Source organism: Odontesthes bonariensis, chromosome 3 (assembly GCF_027942865.1).
Source record: "Odontesthes bonariensis isolate fOdoBon6 chromosome 3, fOdoBon6.hap1, whole genome shotgun sequence".
Lineage (NCBI taxonomy): Eukaryota > Metazoa > Chordata > Actinopteri > Atheriniformes > Atherinopsidae > Odontesthes > Odontesthes bonariensis.
In genome coordinates, this window is record NC_134508.1 from 14,127,227 (window position 1) to 14,141,547 (window position 14,321).

At 42.6% G+C, this 14,321-nt stretch overlaps 1 protein-coding gene across 1 annotated transcript in view; it reads left to right on the forward strand.

Moving 5' to 3' along the window:
• suclg2 (succinate-CoA ligase GDP-forming subunit beta) overlaps positions 1-4,480 on the forward strand; it is a 106,080-nt gene extending 101,600 nt beyond the window's left edge. Inside the window, exon 11 of the mRNA XM_075460413.1 lies at positions 3,547-4,480. Within this exon, the coding sequence (XP_075316528.1) occupies positions 3,547-3,659 (113 nt within the window). The 3' untranslated portion in view covers positions 3,660-4,480. The remainder of the gene's footprint in view (positions 1-3,546) is intronic.
• Positions 4,481-14,321: the final 9,841 nt, after the last annotated feature.

The window sequence follows — 14,321 nt, forward strand, 5'->3', positions numbered from 1 at the left end:
GTTAATTCACGTGTATCTGCATAATTCAAATGGTTTGTCTTTTATCTTTGTCTTATTTTACCTTGCTGCAGATGGAAATGAGTAGTCTTGCTATTCTCCATTGTGCTTAAGTCTTGTGTTTTTGTCCATATGTGCATCTACTTACATCGTCGTGACTGCATAAACAATCAAATTGAAATGAAAGGGAGAGGCTCTAAATGAGGTCCCCGTTTCTGTGCCTCCTCCGCAGACTGAACGACAGAAAATATTATGTTGGTCTTTTTTTTATATTTCTACTTCACAGATGCAAAAATTCTATATAGCGCACATTCTCTATCTTCTCCTTGACATATGGGGAACAAGCGCAACTTCAAATTGTCTGTACATGTCAAAGATTACAGCAGATAGTGTCTTTTTCTCAGCTTGTTAAGAAAGACTGCAGCATCAACAGAGCTCCTCCAGAGGAAGAATTAGCAGAGCTACGGACATTATTGTGCTGTTGAAATGGAGTGGCCTGTAATTGACTCATAGATTAAAGTGACATTCTCACAATTGTCACAAGTGAGCTGGCTAATTAGAGCAGAGGTCAAGCAGAAATGTGTTGTAAAGTGGCAGTACATCACATGGCTAAATACTACGTGCTGCCTGCTCTCTGCTGTTCTTCTGTCGAGCTTTTCGAAGTTGGCCAGCGCATGCATATTTTAGCAGTTTGAAAAGGAATCGAATGTTTTCAAATCCAAATGATGCTTTTATGAAGCAACTAGCCTCATTTAGTCGCATCATCATCATGTGAATAAGACCTTTAAACCCTGACAGCAGGGGATATTCTGACCATTTTCTGCCTAAGAGCAGCAACAACCTTCTTTTTTTTGCTCAATTTATTTTCCATGGTTTTATAATTAATCATATGGAACAATAGTTTGAAGAGGAAAAACGCTACTTGGTGTGTAAATGCCTTTTATTGTATGCATCCAGACTGTGAGTAGGTCTCTGGCAGCACCTAGTGGCTGCAGGTGAACACACACACACGTATGAATGTACTTCTACATCTCGACACACACAGTCACACACTCCACAGGCAGGGGCTCAGGTCCTCGCCTCTGCCGCTGTGAGCTATCAGTGCTCCTTACGGCTCACAAAAGAACTGCAGCCAGCTGTCTGGCTCACACCACAGCGATGCATGACTCTTCTTTCACACTCCCACAGCCATGTCGCTCCCTCTCCCCTCTCACTGCACATGGAAATCGCAGGTAGCACAGATGCATCCTTTAAGCAGTGCGACACAAAGTGTTGTTGCTCATGAATATTTACGCTCTGCAAAAAGAAAAGAAGAATGGCAAAAAAATGCGTGTGTTGTTTGCTCTGTTTTGCTCCTGAATGTGTTTTCCATGGGCAGATTTGTCTTTTTTGGATCATCTTTTATACCGTGCATCTGTGAGGCCCATGTGGCAGCTTCCCCTGCTGTGAGTTTGTCAAGTGTTGTTTTTTAAGTTTGTTGTTTTAGTTCCCTTATAGATTAGTCTGTCAGTGTGTTGTTGTGGATCCATCCGTCCAAGTGCGATTCCTATTTCAGCCTGTTGAATGTGAAGTACACGGCACCGCACCGCTCTTCTCGCTGTGAGCGACAGCGGCAGCAATCGAGACCCACGTACACCCAGAACACCCTCTGCCGTTTGATGAGAAAACAACTGGAGACACCCTATCCCCTGTCTGTGCGCCACAGCGAGGTCTCTTCCTGCTCTTATTCTAATTAATTGCATTGCAGAATTGATTGTTTGGAGTGCGAGCCTGCAGAAAATGTGTTTGGAATGACTTATTATATGGCTGGACAAAAGAGATGAAATATTAGGCGCTAAGTGGCACTGGTAATAGAATTCCTCATGAAAGGTCTATTGATCAGGGCGGCCAGGTCTCAGGAGAATTCGCATGTCATGCCGTTTTAATTACACGCCAGCCAGGAGAGCCGAGGTCAACCTGTAAGCATCTGAGCATGCTCACACACCTCCGCTCATTCAGAGTGAATGCAGGGAGGCGCCAAACTTTGCAGCTTTTTAGGTGCACATACAGTTATTTTCCACGTTGAAAGGTATCACATCCAAATCGTCTGAGCCTTTTACATACGTCTAGCAAAAAGCTGCCCAAATAATGCAAAAGTTGATGCACTTTGTTGCTAATTTTACACAGATGACATTGTTTAACCTTCAGGAGCTGACTTGAGAAGGGTTTTAATGCATTTAAAAAATTAAAAAATAAGTGGATAAAAAGTTTAGCTGAATCCCATTTGTGTGTCTAACCCTTCATTGGAGTAACTTTTATATTCCAACAAATTCTTGAGGACTAAACTTGTTTTTTTCTGACCTTTTTGGCTCCTGACATTTCACAAAAAGCTCTGAGAAGATAGGCTCACGTTTCAGATTCCTGCGAGCTCTTTACAGCCCCAACAAATGATTCTTTATCCCTCAAAAGTTCACCCGAGCTTTGCAAAAATGCTCAAAGATCCCAGATCAAGAAGTCAAAGCTGCAGAACCTGAACACAGATGTTTCCCTCATGCATGTTTTTTCTTCTTCTTTTCCATTAATCATCGGTATTTGCTGTTGATACAGATGTTTTTGTTTTTTTTACCTTAGCAGGCATCTTTAATACAGAACTCTCACTTGTAATGGAGCACATTTACGTAGCTGTATGATGAGTAAGTCAAGCTTCTCAGTAATTAATCCACCAAATTTAAAATGATTTAAATAAATAAATGGTCAACAATCCCCACTTGTTTTGCACTTTTTAACCTTTTTGTTATATATACATACATGTACAAATATTTTATATAGGGAAGTAATTTGAGATACAGATTTAAAGGTGGAAAGCTCCCAGACAGATTCTGTAAATGACCATAGTCGTGTGCAAACTCTGTAAATGCCACACATGCAGCTGGATTCTGTTGTTTTTAGCAGCGGAGGGAGTTTCTGCATCATTTGACCCTTTACTCTGTTGCCCTCTCTTTACCAGTCACCCCCACCTCTCTTCACACTCGTCCTCCTCTCCCCCTCGGTGTCCTTTCCGCCCACCACGGCGCCCCCCTGCCCTGTGTTGTGACAGGACTGTCAGGCTTTCGTTTGGCTGAGCAGCGCGCTTCGCTGGGAGGCAGCCAGTTCAGTGTGTTGAGCCTAAGGGCTACACACAGCGTCTCAGGGAGCCTCTCTGTGTGTGCTTGGTTTCGGGTCTACCAGGGGCATGATCATCAGCGTGTCACCCAGCACCTGCTACTCCTGACCTCGCTGCAGCCGGGGAGGGGGGGGGGCATACCCACACACACACAAATTGCCCTTCTGCCCATTGTTCACAGTTACAACTGCTCTCAGATCAGCAGTGGAAATGTGCCACCGTTGACCCATAACTCCACCCATCTGTCTGTGTGGATTGATTCCTCTGGAGGAGCTCTTCCTCTTTCACACTGCCTGGCTTTTTAACACTGGTGCAGATGGCAGAGCAGGTTCAGCCTTGTTAAGACATTTCTTTTTGTCGTTGTTGTAGCTGCATGTTCTAACAGTGTGTTTTCTCGTGTCTGTTAGGGACCAACGTCCTCGAGGCTAAAAGGATTCTGAGGGATAGCGGCCTGCCCATCACAGCGGCCGACAACCTGGATGACGCTGCCAAGAAGGCGGTGGCCGCCATTAAGAAATAGATGACTGTGTATGTCTGCCCATCAGTAGCATATGTTACCGACAACACATCATCACCACCAGCATTTTCTTACACATACGGACCTCCAGAACCTCAAGCCTTTGCTCTCAGAGGCCTTTGCTTTTTTCTTAAACACCACAAGTTTCTTACTTCATCATCCATATCTCAGTAGCGGATGGATGGCGTATAGAATTAAGCCGTTGTGGACTCATTTCCTCAAATTTGCTTCTTTTAATTGCTTTGATTATATTTTTTTCCTCATTAAACCTATAATGATTGGGGGGAAATCACCCTCACTTTCAGGGTTATTCTTTCATATGATGAAATCCCGTCGGCTCTCATGACTTCCGGATGGAGACTCGACACTTTGTGCATTCCGTTCTTCATTTTCTCTGCATACTGGGGCATTTTTAATTAATTAAGCAAGAAAGACATTCAATCTGGGAACTCCCTCAATGGCTCGTCATGTAACTACAACTATTTGAAATTCTACAGCGACCAGTTAAGCCAGTGCGTTGATTTCATTGTCCATGTTTGTTACAAAAAAAAAAACCTTATGTGTCTGGAAGTCCCACTCTAAATTTGTACATCATGTCTTCTTTCTGAAGTGCTACTCTGATTTACAGTCTATCTCCTGCTTGAATCTGTGCCTAATAAATGAAGGCTGAACGGTTTTGTAAAAGCTTCTCATCGAAGCCTCGAGAAAAGGAATCAAGAAAAGAATTGTTCTTATCTTTTTTTTAATAATCATGAATTGTGTATATTGATATCTGAAACCTGTGTATATAATCTGAGAGATTAAAAACGAATATTTCCAAGTGACTTGCTCGCGTTTGTCCTCCTCACATCAGAGTGCATTTGCTTTAAAGCAGACAAAAAGTTGGGAGCTCAGGGAGAAGAATGTTAGTGATGCCGCTGCTTTTTTTTCTGGAGAAATGGGATGTTGGTGTGAGAACGGAGCGTCAACAGGTTGTGCAGTCCGCCCTTCACCCTTTAACACTGTTGACATGCAGAACAGCAGAAAAACAGTTCAGCTGAGGTAACTTCGGTTATAAAACACAAGATCATTTCCAAGTAACTGGGGATATTTTCTTTATTCGTGTCTGTGTGTTTTTGCTTCGGATCGACCAATAATTTGCCCAGTCTACAAAAATATCCTGTTTACTGTCCTGTAAGACAGAAGCTGGGATCAGGAAAAAAGAAATTTGTCAAAAAAATGATGAGCCATCAGCTGCAGGATAGGTTTGATAGAAGTTTGTTTTCAATTGGTTCAATATTGAACACGTCAAAACTCAACCTTACAGGGTTCGATATGATATCTTCAGATGTCTTAGTGAGCATACATTGTGTTAGTCTGATTAAAACTACTATTAAGATACATGTTAGTTTCACCAAAATTGAGCTTTTTTTGGAAGCTGGACTAAAGCACTAATGCAGTTTGGGATCGAATGTAAACCCTAAACTAGACACAAATGGTCCGAGGTGATCTGAACATGCTCCGAGGTTACTTTTTTTTTTTGCTGCTTTTTATATAAAAAAATAAATAAATCAAGCACAAGTGGAGATTAATATAGCTGACTTCCCAATAAAGCTGGTCTCATCCATATATTTGTGTTACTTTTGTCAGATGGCTAAATGCCTCAGAAATTGTGATATTGTGAAAATCAGCCCATTAGGATGATGTGTTGACTCGCTTTCAGTTGCAGCCATTCCAGACTGTCGCTCTGCTCTAATGAAGTCCTGATTTTATAACTGCAACATCGTCAGTAACTTAAAGACGACGTCTGGTTCATCACTATGCATCTGGACTAATCTTTGAAATGTTAAAAGTTTGAGCCGAGGTTTTCACTACCCACGCCTTACATGCTTAGCGTGTTTATTTCAAACTGTTCTCTACAGCCTACAAACCTTCCCTGTGGCTTTCTGTCCTGCTTTTCATCTACAGTTTGAGTGTGTTTGTGTCCATCAGTCTTCACAAATGGCCTGCGTTCATTCCCTATAATAAAGTTGGAGTGTATGTCTTCCCAAGAGACGGGAGGAGTGACTGTCCTTGGTAGACCCTGTCTTAGTGGCACAGAGACGGAGTTGACTGAGACCTCTTCCTGTCAGACACTCTGACTGTGTGATGGATTATATGTCAGGCGATCCGAGAGGACGCCCAGACTCACCGGATTGACTGCCACCTCCATGAAAGACACACACACAAAGCGCTTTTTGTTCTCCATGTATGCACCAGAGAGGAACGCCAGGAGAAAACTGACTCTCGTGAACTCGTAAACGGCAGCTACTTGTGTTTGTTCTTTGCTGGACAAAGTCGAGGAGACTCCACTGGGCTTTCTCCACATCTTTGTTTTCCATACAGTCTGGAGTGACATGGAAGGGACATGTATTATGGGGGTAATATTAAGGGAAACTGTTTGCTACTGAAATTTATTTGCAAGGTATTCATTTTTTAGCGTCCCTATCGACAAGAATCATCTCAAGACGCACACTCTGTGGCTCTTGCTGCACCGTGCCAGTCAGCCAAGCCGTAAAAATGGGCTGAAGGGTTCAATAATTGCCTTATTTCATGCTCTTCCCTGCGTGTGTCAGAAATATCCCCGCTGATGGATTGGACGGAGGAATTTAAGGCTTGTTAAAGTGGGCTTCTCGGGCCCTGATATTGTTTAATTCAGTGTCAAGCTGGAGGTCAGAACGAAATGTGCACACTGATTTACTGGGCAAAATTAGTGCCGCTCCTTCATATAAATATAGATGAGGGGGAAAGAAGCTTTGGAGGTCAGGCTAAAGACTTCTATAATCTAGCCCACTGCCTTTAACTCGGCTAATACCTCCTGAGGTGAGAGAAAGGGCCTGTTGTTTTAAATGGCCTTTTGCAGGCGGCTGCTCCTTTAATTAAGCTGAATTATTATGCCGGGGGAGTCTTATTTTTCACTCTTGGTGGCTCACTTTATTTGTCTCGGTAATTGTCCATTTTGCCTTTTTGAAAACACGGCAGTTTTTTTAATTTTTTTATTTTTGTTTTTTTAATGGATCTGAATTGATGTCAAAACAGTAATTGCCACTTTAGTGAGCTGCTGCCTACGTTTAACCGTGTTGGGGAAACCGGTGCTTGTGAAAAGAACTCTTTCAGACAACGGGGTCAAGGCCGTCTCCAAGGAAGTATTGGATATTTATTGAGTCATTTGGAAGCAACAACTATGAACATATTAGTTCATAAAAAAAAAAGCAATTGTGGTATGAATTGCCTCGGGCTATCGCGCCTCGTCTTTCAGGGACACGGCGTTGCCAAATATTTACAATTTTCTGCCTGTGCATCTGTTGACAGGGCGGTGCACAGATAAGAAGTGTGGGCCAGTGTGCACGTGTGTGGGGTCGTTTAAGTGCTGTGTGTAAGTCAGCATATCTTACAAGGATGGTTTCATCAATATCCTAACATGTTGATGCATACATTTTTAAACATACCTCCCTACAGGATCAGGTCATGCAGATTAAGATTATTTCCTCGTCTCATTAATACCAAGAGAGGTCAGCTTTAGGCCTCGCTGCTCCACGGCCATTGTCGTACCTCCCCCCAGAAATCACTGAAAAATATACAGATACAAGCTTAGTGTTTTATGGAGGAAAAGCAACACTGAGGTTCAGGAGTTAAGGAGGAACCAAGGATGTCTGTTAAGCACTTTGCTGCAGCGCTGCTGTTCGGGCCATCAGATTTGGCCTTGGCTCACAGATGGGCAGGAAAAAAATCCATTTCCTTTCTCTGCAAACTGTTGTCAGTCTGTCTGTAATTGAAGGACTTGGTATCGATTTAAATTACCTCAGCTGTCTTGAGAAATTGAACGAAGAGGTGGAAGATTTAAAAAAAAAAAAAAAAGTTGCAATAAGCAGCACGGCTCCAGATTTGTCCTTTTCTCCATGACAATCTCCTGTTTTCAGACCGTCTCCCAGCAGCTCCAACAATCGATATGACTCAGGCATCTCTTTTAGTTTTTAGTGCAAGCACTCAAGATTGGCCTTGGAGAATTTTTGGGATGTTTCCAGTGGAAGGAGCTAAGTATTCCCAGTATCCTCTGCTGTCTTTCCACACCTTATTTGATCCCTTTTAGTTTTTTCTTTTTACAATCCGCTTTTCTTTTTTACTTTTTTTTTTTTTTTAAAGTTTAGCATGACCTCTGTCCTGCTTTCATTCTTTTTGGGAACTCTTTGTATTTCTTTCATCCACCAATGTATCATTCTATTCTACTGTCACACATATTTCTTAATTTCTTATTTGTTCTCAGTGTTTGTTCTCACCATCCCTTGTTCCTCTCGTCATTATTTCACCTTTTCTCCAGTTTCCTCATTTCATGCTCTCTATATTCGCTACTCCCTCCCATCCATCTCACCGTCATTCTACCTACATTTTATCCACCCATTACAGTCATTCTTCCTCCTTCTCTTTTATACCTTCTTCTTCCATCCATTCCATACATTTAACTATTTTCTATTCTTCATATTGCCTTCACTCTTTTTTTCTCGTTCCTTTCATTCACTCCTGTGCTTCCAATATGCTGTCCATTCTTTTTTGCCTTCCTGTCTCTTCTAATATCATCATCCTCAGAGTAGACAGCTTACAACCCTTTAGTGATAAGAAAAGAACAAGACACAATCTGCTACATTTTTCCCCTTATATTTCTTACTTCCAGTCTTCCTGATAAAACTTTTTCTTCACGTCGCTTCCCTAATTGTAATGTCCTCCACAAAGCAGCACCAGGAGAGCTTTCAACGTGGGATAAAAATCCACTAGTGGGATCGCAGAAGTTAAAAGCTTGTGTGATGTGACCCCTGAAAGCCTGCGCCCCCTAATTAAAAATGGAGGCAGCAGAATGCTGCTTCAAGATGCTTGATAATTAGGCTCACAAGTTATTCTGGTGGAGCATCCGGCAGGTGTTCAGCTGACACCGCAGCACTGATTCTCCAGCTCGCTATGACACGTGGATGATGAGCACGCTGCATACACCCATGGAGATAGAATTGTTGCCTGTGTAAGGTATCTCTCCCCCACGTCTCCTCCTCTTCAGCTTATGAAGGTGAATCCTGGTGAACACCAGGGTCTACTTGCGGGTTTTGATCTCAGCTTTCCAAAATAGCAGAACACTCCCTCCTTTAGGAGTGATCCATAATGAATCGTGCTGGCTGCAGCGTAGGAATGTGTTTGTGTGTTTTTTCTTGTGTGAGCTCAGCGGGTTGTGCCTCAGGGTGAAGGTGACTTTGACAGTTAATAGCGATAAGGGATACTTCCCATCGCCTTTGTCATACTCGGGCTGAATATATGAAACCTGTGTGTGTCGGGTGCTATCGCCGTCAGACGGCTGCAGCGTGCGATGAGAGGCCGGGCACTGGGGGAAAGTGGCCTGTCACCTGTGATTTTGGCAACAATGTAAAGCGGAGCAGTAATGGCCTGGCTGAAATACTCGCACACACCCAGCTACATTATGACACAGTAAACAAGGTGATGAAGTTTAGAATGGCTGTTCAGATGCTTTCTGGATGATGCCGGGTAATTGGAATAGGTGTGTTTGTGTACTTTCTACTTGTGCACAAACATCAAAGCTTTGCATTTTGAGTGTGTGCGTGCGTGCGTGCGTGCGTGCGTGCGTGCGTGCGTGCGTGCGTGCGTGCGTGCGTGCGTGCATGCGTGCGTGTGTGTGTGCTGTGCTGCGTTTGTTCTCTGCTGGAAGATATGATGAGCTGAGCTGTGCAGATAAATATGCTTGAAGTGTTGTTTGCACTCAGTGTTGCGAGTAGTTTGCTTTTCCTAAGCAGGTAAGCTCAAACATGTTCACCCCATCTTGGCCTAGATATTCAAATCATAAGGCAGCAACTGCAGGAGCTGAACACACCGACTGCTTGTAAACTTCGTCTTTCCTTTGTTTAGCTGCTGTAGTTGTGCTGGGTACAAAGACTCAGTGTGTTTCTACTGTTCTGCACATTCATGTAAGGGAGCTTACACCGTGTAGGACCTCATCTTGTTGTTGCTTATCAGCCTCACCGGAGCAGTTTGGGACTAAAAGCCTGGCTTTAGAGCACATGAATGGTTGGCGGTCGAGATCGTGTCGGAGGGTTTGGCAGGAGGTGAATATGTTGGTTCAGGCTGCATTGGTGAGTTTGTAGTTTTATTTAGTAAAAATGGGCATGCAAAAGTCAACTCCCGGATGAGGCCTTTCTGTGTGGAGTTTGCATGTTCTCCTCGTGTATGCGTGGGTTCTCTCCGGGTACTCCGGCTTCCTCCTACCATCCAAAAACATGCATGTTAGGTTAATTGGTGTCTCTAAAATTGTCCTTAGGAGTGAATGTGAGCGTGTGTGGTTGTGTGTCTCGTTTCTCTCTGTGTGGCCCTGTGATGGACTGGCAGCCTGTCCAGGGTGTTCACCCCGCCTCTTGCCCATTGACCGCTGGGATAGGCTCCAGCCACCCGACGGATTCAGCGGGTATAGAAAATGGATAGATGGATGGGCACGCAAAAGGATCTGAGAGACTATGACAAGTACAAAAATTTGTGATGGCTCGTCTGCTGGTTTCGGGGAATCTACAACACAACAAATATTTTGGGGGTTCCGTGCGCTGTGGTTGGAGCTGAGTTATCTGAGGGAAAGGTAACTCCCTCTGACAGGCACTTTGGACTTTATGAATTTGCAGATGTTTTACATGACCAGTAAAGCTGTTTATAGCAGAGCTAAATAAGAATGTGGAAAAAATTAAATAGAAAAAGCGCAAATTGCAAGTCCCTGCCCCTCTCTCTCTGCTGTGCTTCGGCTCTTTCTGTTAAGCCCCTCCCTGCAGAGGCTTCTGTCCTGCACCACAGACTAGTAACCAAGAAAGCTGTTGAAGTATCAATGATTGGCACTGTTAGAAACTCACCTTTGCTCTCATCTCCACTCAGGCGGGGCAGATTCAGTATGTATTGCTGTCAGATTTTCTATTTTTTTTTAGTAGTTAGAAAGTTCTACTTTACCACACTTAAGGAAAAGCAAACTCCAATGAATATGACAAAGATTTGCCGCCAAAATTTTAGTATTTTGATGCCAAACAGGACACAACTACAAGTCTTATTGAAAAAGCTTTTCAGTGAGACAGGAAGAAGCTAATAGCAGACAGTTGGTTTTAATGTTTCTTCACGAGTTCCGTTCCTCAGCAGCAGCTTTGATTAGTTTGATGTTACCTTCAAACTCAACCAGCAACACAACTGAATACATGTAAGTCACATTTTGCCAGTTAAACTGAATACTAATATGAAAATGCCACAAGAAATACATTTCTTGAAGTATATTTGTTGAATCTGGAGAGACACATCAAAAATTACTTCCCATCCACCCTGACTGGGTTTGAGAACCAACACATTCTCAGAGGTCTCCCTTTATCCCACCGTCATCCCACTCTCTGTCAGCGTGGATCACGACTTGCCCATCAAGCTGCCCATGAAGCCAGTCTTTAACTTTACTGCAGTCCGATGCCTTTTATGTTCCACCCCAACACTTTTTTGTGGGTGGAACAGCAGTCGTCTACGGAAAAGAAGGCTGTGATTCGATCAGACCACATGTCGAATTGTGTTCCTGGGCAAGTCACTGAACCCCATATTGCCTCTGATGCATCCACTGTGTTGCCTGTAACACTGTATTCAGAAGTGTTGTGTATGTGGGTGTGTGTGTGAATAGGTGAATGGTCAACTAGACTAGAAAAGTCCATTTACCATTTAGTGGAATGCAGACATATAACCAATCAAAACTTCTCAAAGCAGTTATATTAACTATTTTCTATGTGCAGATAATAATTATCCCCCAACAATGTGTGTATGATAGAGTAAGAGATTATACAGGTACGAAAGCAGGGCCTGCTCTAAGATGAACACATTACCCACATCCAAGGAATATTTCAAACACTTCCCCTTGTAAAATTCTCCATTACATGGGTCAATAGAGGGCAATGGGAGAAGAATAAATACCCACCCCTCTCCAAGAGACTGCAGCCCTCTCCATTTCTTGCACACAAACATGTGTACACACGCATACACACACACATGGGCTGACACTCGCTGTCAGCCTATCTGATTGCCTGTTAGACAGTCTCACCCACCACGACAAGTGCCCTTTATCGCCAAGAACCATTTTCTCCGCCATGTCAGATATGGGAATATTAATAAATGCACAATGACAGTACTTAGGGAGGCAAGCAGCTATCCTGCCTCCGCAAATTTACCCGCAGGTCACTTTTGTTCGACAGGAAAAAGAAACTATGGAAACAAACAGGTGCAGGTCAGAAACTCATCTCCTCTCCCAGATTAAAAACTCATCTTTCAAAGCAGTGCCGCGTTATTGAGGCTGATTTTTAGTGCTCTCCATGCAAATGGAGGTGTGATTAGGCACATGGGGGGGGCTCAGGGAGAGGAGAGTGATGTGTCCCTCTGCTCAATTACCTCTGTGAGGATAACAGAGATAGGAGGCCAAAGGCTGCCTCTGCCTCCACAGCACTCATTAAGAGTCATGGTTTACTGTATTTTGGCACAAAATTCATGCATATAAACACACATAAGCACCGTGTTTGTGCGTTTTTTTCTTTTTAAACTGCCATTAATTTCCATGATCTTGCCACATTGGGCATTTTGATTCAAAAGCTTGTGTTAGAAATGTTATTTTTGCTGCGTTCATCCCTACTTTGTGTTTTCCTTTGGATCTTTAAAGACCCTGCGGTGAAAAATACAAGAACATTTCAGAGTACACAACAAGAAAATCCACAAATTATTTCAAAACAAATCAACTGAAAAAAACATTCCAAGAAAGACTTTATTTTGTTCTTTGAAGAACATAGAGCTGTGTTTCGTGAAACGAAATTAGATTTTCTGTAATGTTATTTGAAATGTCCTGGAGTTGTCTTGTGTTTTGTTTTCTGATTACTTATTTTCTAAAATCTAGTGTCTTCTGAAACTTAGGCACCTTAGGTTCATCAGATACTAAGTTTCCTCTCCTGTCATAAACACATTGTGCAACCCTATGGTCATACATGTAGTCTTTCGGGATGTGTGCATTAAGGGATGGCAGCTTCACAATATTGCTTGGGATGGGATGGAGAATTTACTGCATGTTTGTTCCACTAGCCTACCACAGATAAATAAGACAAAGCAGCTCTTTGAAAAGATAACATACCCTCGCACTGGTGCCCATTATATAATATTAAATGAGGTAAAACTTTGATGGATTCACAAGTCATTAAAGCACTGCTTTTGATGCCTTTTAATCAAAAGCACCCTGGCAACTGTGATAAAACGAAGTAGATTTATCTGCTGTTGTTTCCTCATTAACCTTAAATTATGCAAACCAGTACAGTTCCCATTCAAGTTTGTAGACAGCTCAGTTTGCTCGATCCTACAGAAAGCCCCCCCCCCCCAAATTCATGCTCTGTCTTCTTGATAGCGTAGTGCTTTCATGTTGCCTCCAACAATCTGAGGGTCACGTCTCTTGCCTCTTTTCATTGCCTCTGATTCCACTGCTTCTTTGCCCTGTAATGGGCTGTGGTTAGCAGACAAGGTCAGATGGCACAGACACATGGAAATGTATTTTCTTTTTGAATGTGCAGACCCTGCATGTTTACACAGGATCATTTTTCCATTTTCAGATGTGTGTTTGTGTGTGTGCGTGTAAGCACATAAAGCCACAAAGCCACCAAGGTCGATATAAACAGAAAATTATGCATGTACACACATAAATCCCCAATATGACTCAACCTCCTCTTGCTTCAGTTACCTGTTAAGAGCTGGTAGCTACACTACATACAGCCTCAGGGTATAGCTTCATAATAAAGTTTCCATATTTATGGACACTCTGCTGCCATCGATGATCCCATCAGGATCAGTGTTGGGGATTAGTTCTTCATACTGACTCATATGGCATATGGCGCCGCACTTGGGAGGCTTTTTTTCCCCTTTAATTTATATTTGACAGAAGTCCTACCCAGTCTGGAAACCAATGGTATGTGCAGTGTTTTTTTTTTTTTTCCAAATGTAGATAGTTTATGTTTTTAAATGCATGTGCTGGCCTCATGTACTGATCTTTAGTTTGTTGACCATTCAAAGCACATCCAACTTTGACATTATAAGCTAATAAGCTAACCTCTGTGTTATCTATAAATTAATGAGGCCTCATTAGCCCGCAGGCTAACACATGTGCTTTCAGAACAGGCAAGAGTTCAGCTCCAGCAGGAAGATGATCTTCTCCTCTTGCCTACCTCCATTATTACAGCTTTAACCTGTGGTACATCACGGCACTGCTGTTATTCCTTTCTTTTTGGAATATTTTGTTTGGTTTCACATCAAAGACAAAACCACTTGGTTGAGTTTGGGAAATGAAATCCCTGGTAAAGGTGAGAGCATAAAACATCACCTGTCCAAGAAATGAGACATACAGACACTGTGCACTTGCCATTAAAACATGTAAAAGAAAAAAACCTGTATTTCTAAAAATGAAAAATGGCAGCATATTTTATATGAGGCTGGAATGGAGGGTTATGTGCTTGAGTTAATTTTTTCCATCAGCTTTATGAGCTACAATGAAGATATGATCGTTGACATTTACAGAGTTGGCCTTTTTCTTTCTTTCTTTCTTTTAAGTGGGGTTGTTTTCACATTTATTTA